A 6,872-nucleotide genomic window follows, 5' to 3' on the forward strand; every position below is an offset into this window, starting at 1 on the left:
TCTTTAATTTGCAGGGTGGTTTTATATTGCTATAAACTATCATACAACAAAATGGTAACTGAAGTTGCTGAGTTACTGCAATATAGACTGGCCAGGCAAAGTAACAGAAATACTTTTGAAGTTTACCAAGAGCCATTTTTAAAGCCCGCAGCAGGCTTCTGTGCCACTGGTGCTGTTTGACTGTGCATTGTCCTGATGTGGTATAGTCCTTTTTTGTTACCTTGGTGCTTTCTCCCTTTCAGTTTTGTTGTTTTCATCACTCTCAGGAAAAGCATCTTCCATACCTGCCTACCTTTAACCTAACTTGATTTTTTCCCCTCTGCTTTGTAGCAGTTGCGGTTCTTGCAGCATCAAATGGCTATGGCGGCAGCAGCAGCAGCACAGACAGCTCAGCTACATCGTCATCGGCATACAGGCAGCCAGTCAAAAAGTAAAATGAAGAGAGGCACGCCAACCACTCCAAAATTCTGAGGCTTGCATTTTTTTTTTTTTTTTAAAACGTAAGAGCATTGAATCAAAAGGATTCTGAGTTTCTACTTCGTTTTTGTTTTTTAACGTGTCAGTATTTTACATTGCTAGATATACAAACTTTATACAGAAGCACAACCCTATGATTTTTAAATGAAAACAGGGAAATGGTTTAACGAACCATTAGGGTGGGTTTGCCTAAGTCATTGCTTTTTAAAAATGGTTTCACTGTACATAATACAGAAGTGACCTAAGAAATACTAGAAACATCTTTCAGAAGAATGTAGTTTGATATTTATTTAGTATAAAAGGTTTGTGCACAGTGTAACAAATACAGTTTTTACAAATCTGTTTTGAAAATGTGGTGGTTGTTTATTTGGGTTTCATACTCTTAAATACTTCATCCATCAGTTTTTTTACTTCTTTGTGTCTTGTAACTGCTCGGCTCATACAATCTTGAAGTTTAGCTCCAGTCAGTCCACTTCCACCTGAAAAAGTATTGTGCCAACACTTATTTTTACATGATCTACATCATGTCAAGTTATTGACATAAAACCAAAAAAGTGAATAATATAAACCAGTGGTGTGGTCTCAAGATTTGCAGGTTTATGTTTTAACAAGACCTCCTGAAGTTTAAGAACCACTGACATACAATATAAAAATGCAAGGCATCTGAAGTAACAAAGAAACCACATAGTAAATTTACATTACGTAAACCAGTAAAACATCCCACATTCCATTTGGCCCTCCCTAACATAAAGAAGCTCATGCTGAGTTTTCATCTACGTGTTTAGTACTGCAATGGAAGGAAAGTGCGTGCCTGGTTTGTGAAGACAACATAGCTTGCCTTCCTCGTCCATTACTACTGTTAAGGTTCCAGTTGCCAGGTTTTCCTCCTCTTCAGTAGGGTCAACTATAAGCAGAGTGCTATTTTAAAAATGAAAAGGTATAAATTATCAACCCATGGGACAAATTTTATTTTAGAAAACCGTACAAATTAAACTCACTACCTGCATTTTAGCTTAAGCAAGGATCTAGAACTGGTAGAAACCAGAAAAGTTAACAACTGAAATTCTACTACTTGTAAGAATCTTTGTCCTCCCTTCAATTAAATATACAACCTTTTAATACATTTGATTAACTTACTCATCAAACACAGCAAAGGAAGTTGCAACTGGATGAGTTCTAATATTCAAATAACTTTTCTTCTTTAAATTAACTTCTGCTAAAGCAGTTTCTTCATTTATAGTAACTTCAGGCAACTGTACTAGAAAAAGGCGAATATGTAAAGTCAGTCTCTCACTCTAGTGAAAGAAACAAAAAGGCATTCTATGCTTCATTAATTCACTTTTCCCTCTATTAAACTTGTCCAGAAGTAGTATTTTTAAAAAGATATATCTTAGAACAATTAAGGCAAATACAGTAGATACAAACACATTTTTCTTTAATTTAGAAACACATGAATGATAGTTAAGTCTTAACAAAAACCTTTAAAAATTTATTGAGAAATTTTACCAAAACAGAACATTCTGACACGTAAGTAGGAGTATTCCCTAAGGTTGCTTACCATTTTTTAAAGCTGCTAACAAAGCAAAGGTGCAAGCATCCAAAATGTTTCCATCATGGTTGAGGCAAATGAGATCACAGTATAGAACCCAAGCAAGCTAAAACAGTTTAAACAAAGTGGAAATTAAAGCCTTCTGATTGCTATAACGTGGTATTTGTTTCTACTTACAAACCACACCCTTGGCTAGACAATCAAGATAACCTTCAAGGCTCAGAAACTTTAAAAAAAAAAAATTAAATTTCCCCCACAAAAAAACATTTCAGAATTAATAAAAGCTCATAGCTTCTTTATTCCTCTTACCTTTCCTGGAGAGATACACAAGTCCTCTTTCTGAACTACCTGTGAACTTGATTTGAAGACATAGAACACAGTAAATAAAAGTTCAAAAACTCTCTAAAATGAATGATAGTCACATTTTATCATAATGATCTTACTTTTCAATGACATCTGCAATGAACTGGCTGGCCACCTGGGCCTCTTCTCCAGGAGGTCCAGACCGAAATCTCCAGGAACACAGAGGTGATAGATCCACATTAGGAACTGAAAGAAACTGCAGCTATGAACCAAATGTCACCTCTCGTTTAGTTTTAAAGATAATATCAATCCATGGCACAGACAACTGTAGGCATGGATAGGCTTTCCAAGTGGAAAGCATTGTAACACATCAGTTATATTCTTTTTCATCTCTGTGAGAATCTTATGCTTAGATAAAATTTATTTTTTCCCACACAACCGCCCCGCCAAAAAAAAAGCGTGTGTTTAAGAAACAGCCTTAATCCTAAATTATTCACAAAAGTTTCTGGGTTTCTTTCAAAATACCCCAATCTGTAACAGTAAATAGCCCCTCTATTCATACCAACTGTTCTGCATTTTTAAAATGTTGGTTCCTACCATAAAGAAAAGATGGTCCAAGTTAAGGGAAAAAATCACATAGTGGTATAAAGGAAATATGGAAACAGAAAAGTTTGCAATTACAGCCCTTTGCCTAAGAGAATCTATTTTCTTGGTTGATGACATATGTATAAACCAAAAGTGATCAAACAAGTTTGATAAAAGGTATTTACAAAATTCTGTATCTTGCTATTATGCTATCTTCTAACATAAACATACATAAAACTTTTCAGGGACGTCTGAAGCTTATGAATAATTTTCTTCAACTCACCTACTAAGATTTAACTATAATAATAGTGTTAACTGTCTTAAAGTATTTGTATTAAATTTATGAAGGCATTTAACTTACCAACATATCCTTTATCAGGGGCATCTGTTGGTGGTGCTCCAAATTCCTACAGAAGCAGACAAATGTTTCCTATGAAAGAAGCTACTAAAAAATTGTGAAGAAGTCAGTTATGGAAGGCTCTACCAAAGACCATCTTAGCTAGTTAACTACATCATGAGCATCTACTGGGAAGATGAGCTTGGGAACGTATGTCAGGGGCTCTAGGAACATTGGACCACTCCTCACCAGCTCTGCAAGGCAAGAAGGCAGTGTAGTAGCACAGCTGATGGTAGTGCTACTCATCAAAATTACTTGGGGCTCTTTAGATTTCTGTCCTACCCTCTCTTCCTAAGAGAAAGAAAATAGATTCTCTTATTCAGTAGCCAAGAATCTGAATTTAAACTCCAAGTGATACTGACAGTCAGATTTAGGAATTGATGGTATAATGGTCAAGAGCAAAAGCCCTAGAATTACTGACCTAATTCAAAAGTGAGACCCACACCTTTTGGCTGAGAGACTTTGGGCCAGTTATTGAATGAACTTAAGTAACTCAGAGTTCAGTGTAGTTGAAAAAGCAGAGGCTTTTGGAGTCAGTAATGTCTAAGTTCTATTTATGAGCCTTATGTTCCTGGACAAGTTACTGAATGTCATGTAAAATAGGAAATGAAGAAAGAAATACTTCAAATGATTATTCTGAGGATTAAACTGGATAATTCTGGAAAACACCTAACATAAGGTGCCTGGAACATAGCAAATACTCAGTAAATAGTAGCTATTATTCCCTCAAGCTTTTCTTTTGAGCAATTTCTACACATTTGCACAGATTAAATGGCATCACTAGATAAAAATGTCACCAAAAATCTCTCAATTTCTCAAATTACAACCAAATTCTTTAAAAAGTAAAGGTGGTGAGGATTGTTTTAAGTTGTTCCATTTCAGCACATTTGAGAATGTTCATAAATTGTAATTAAGAGCCATTAAACTTGGGTTGTATTATCTAAAACTCAAAGGTGAAAACTTGGGAAATGAAAACAAATACTAAAAAACAGACACCTTATTGCCTAATCAACAGCAGAACTACAGGTGTGTATTACAATCTAATAAGTATATGAAGCTAATTTAGTAACTCAAATCTTAGTAATATATACAGTAAACCTACCGCTTTAATTCCACAAATTACTGTAGTATTTCCCAGCTTCACTAAAGAAGAACCATCTGCAGTACCAATTGAACCTGAAAAGGTAAGTATTTAAACAAAATGAAAAAGTGTTTTCGTCTTCTACGTATGATTCTATCTTGCTACATATCTAAGTTGTTTATGAAAATTTATTCCTTTCTTGAGTCTTTTTAAACTTACAGTTGACCCCTGGCAACATGGGTTTGAAATGCACCTTTCCACCTATATACAAGGATTATTTCCAATAAATATTACCACAGTGCTACACGATCCACAGTTGGTTGAGTCTGAGGATGCACAGCCTCCTTACGAAGGAGGTTACGAAGCACCGATCCATAACTGTAAAATTACGCTTGGATTTCTGACTGTGCGAGGGCCGGCACCCCAACACCCTCGTCGTTCAAGGGTCAGCTGCACTGGTCTAAGGATTGTTCATTGTCCCTGAAGTGAGTTAATCCTTTGTTGTTCAATCACAGGGCTGTTACAAAGATTTAAATCTCTTGACACAAAATCCCTTAGACACGGTAGAATTTGTCTGAAATACTGTTTAAATGGCTCAGAGGCTAAAACTTGGGAATGTCATATAGGTAAAATTGGGAAATTCCATGTTTGCAACAGAAGGTTTAATAAATGTAAGATATGTAAGAAAACCATGTCTTAGAAGTTTTGAACGGGGGAAAACAGGAAAACACTTTACAGTTACTTTAAAATTTAAAATGAGCGTAACAACTGAGAGGACAGTGAGTTTAAAAAAACTTTGCAAAGAAAAATTTAAAAACTATTTTCAGAACTGAAGCAACTTCAACATTCTATTTTAAAACTCAAAATACCCTCACCTATGTTGACAGTTGTGGTCCTGAATTCACCAAGTTCTCTTCCATCAGGACGGCAATTCTCTTTCTAAATAAATATATGAAAGTAGATTACATCTACGTGTATATTTTACACACACCAGTGAAAATACACTAAACCTCGTTAATTCAAATTAATTTGAATTACTTGAAAACTGTCTTTTAAAAACTGAGGTATAATTGTATGACAGTTTAGGTGTGCAATGTAATGATCGATATTTGTATTTATGGAAAAAGCACATGATATCATTATCAAAAAGCAAAAAATGTACATAACCACCTTTACTTACCAAAAATCTTCTGTAATACTCCAGAGGTTCCACAGTTCTGAAACACAAGTTAAAAATGAGATAAATTAGTAAATCAATATAAATCCAGAAACTGGCAAAAATCTTAATAGTGTGGTGATGGAGCAGAAATCTCCAAAATTTGTAACTAAGTTTCTTTCATGAATTCTAACGTTTATGTTGCCACATGTTGCTAATTATAAAAATTAGATACCTTTGCAATAACCATACTCAAAGGCTGTCCTTAATTTTGCTTTAAACAAGTATAGGGTTGGAGCCCAAAACCCTAGGGCATCTTTAGAAGAGGATTAATACAGGTGTGAAAATAACATCACTCACACTCTGAAGCAGGGATTCTTGGTGGGCAGGAAAAAGAAGTTACGTATTTTTCGCTATCCCGTGACTGAAATTTAGCATACTCTTCAATTACGACCGTTGGCAATAAACCATTAATATTAACCGTACCTGCGACTTTAACAACCACAGAGAGTAAATGTTTTCGTTTTTACTTTAGAGTTGTCAAAGGTACCTGTAAGACTCATCGTTACTTCGAAATTCCAGGAGTTAGTTACTAACCTCCCCAGGAGATCTTAATTAAGAAAGTTAATTCTAAAACAGATGTACATCTCATTATACCATAAACTTAGAATTTATACAGATAACTGTTTCAGTACAATTGGTTTCCTTTGCAATCTTATTTCTTTTATTTAAAACTGGACTCAAAACGAAAATCTACAAGCTTCTCCAGAGCGGCAGCAAAAACGCTTAAGTAAAACCTTCCGAACGAGGAACAACGCTTTTAGAAATAAATTTCAACGGAGAGGGAGAGCAGCGTGGCAGGTGCTTCTAACAGAACACTTTTCACGAGGTTACAACTGCTCCCCGGGGGCTGCAGGTCTACCACACACCAAGCCACAGCGCTCGCAGCGGGTAGCGAGCTCAACACAGCCCCTTCCAGCGCTCGCCTCCCCGACGGGAAGAGGCCCCCTTTCCTTTCACTACGACCACCTCCAGTCCTCCCGCTCGCCGCCCGCTTCCGTGGTGGAAAGAAGTGGGAACCAGGTGTGGGGGGGGGGTCTCCTGGGGAGAAAATTACGGGTAACGGGAGCCGCCAACCGGCACGGTACGAACTCGCGCCCGCCAGCCTCCCACACTCACTTGAATCCGGCAGCCATCTTCCGCCCGCGCGTCTGCGTCTGCGCGTCTGCGTCTGCGCGTCTGCGTCTGCGCGTCTGCGTCTGCGTCTGCGTCTGCGTCTGCGTCTGCGTCTGCGTCTGCGTCTGCGTCTGCGTCTGCGTCTGCG

General features: G+C 37.1%; 2 protein-coding genes across 8 annotated transcripts in view; one reads left to right on the plus strand and one right to left on the minus strand.

Annotated features, from left to right (window-relative positions):
* SUPT20H (SPT20 homolog, SAGA complex component) overlaps positions 1-818 on the plus strand; it is a 39,500-nt gene extending 38,682 nt beyond the window's left edge. For 4 of the 7 annotated variants that reach the window (XM_029209997.1, XM_029209999.1, XM_029210000.1 and 1 more), the window contains one exon: positions 331-818. In XM_029209997.1, the coding sequence (XP_029065830.1) occupies positions 331-471 (141 nt within the window). In that variant the 3' untranslated portion in view covers positions 472-818. The remainder of the gene's footprint in view (positions 1-330) is intronic. The other 3 variants (XM_029210004.1, XM_029210003.1, XM_029209998.1) reach the window with 2 other exon arrangements.
* EXOSC8 (exosome component 8) lies at positions 475-6,772 on the minus strand. The gene is made up of 11 exons (XM_029210005.1): positions 6,728-6,772; positions 5,573-5,609; positions 5,268-5,331; positions 4,414-4,487; positions 3,276-3,321; positions 2,470-2,575; positions 2,336-2,381; positions 2,036-2,132; positions 1,615-1,735; positions 1,289-1,395; positions 475-956 (listed from the first exon to the last, which is right to left on the minus strand). Exons 1-11 carry the CDS (start codon positions 6,742-6,744, stop codon positions 841-843), a joined length of 831 nt encoding a protein of 276 aa, XP_029065838.1. The 5' UTR covers positions 6,745-6,772; the 3' UTR covers positions 475-840.
* Positions 6,773-6,872: the final 100 nt, after the last annotated feature.

The sequence above is a fragment of the Monodon monoceros genome, unplaced genomic scaffold (genome assembly GCF_005190385.1).
Source record: "Monodon monoceros isolate NGI ecotype Baffin Bay Population unplaced genomic scaffold, NGI_Narwhal_1 Super_Scaffold_8, whole genome shotgun sequence".
In the NCBI taxonomy this organism is placed as follows: Eukaryota; Metazoa; Chordata; class Mammalia; order Artiodactyla; family Monodontidae; genus Monodon; species Monodon monoceros.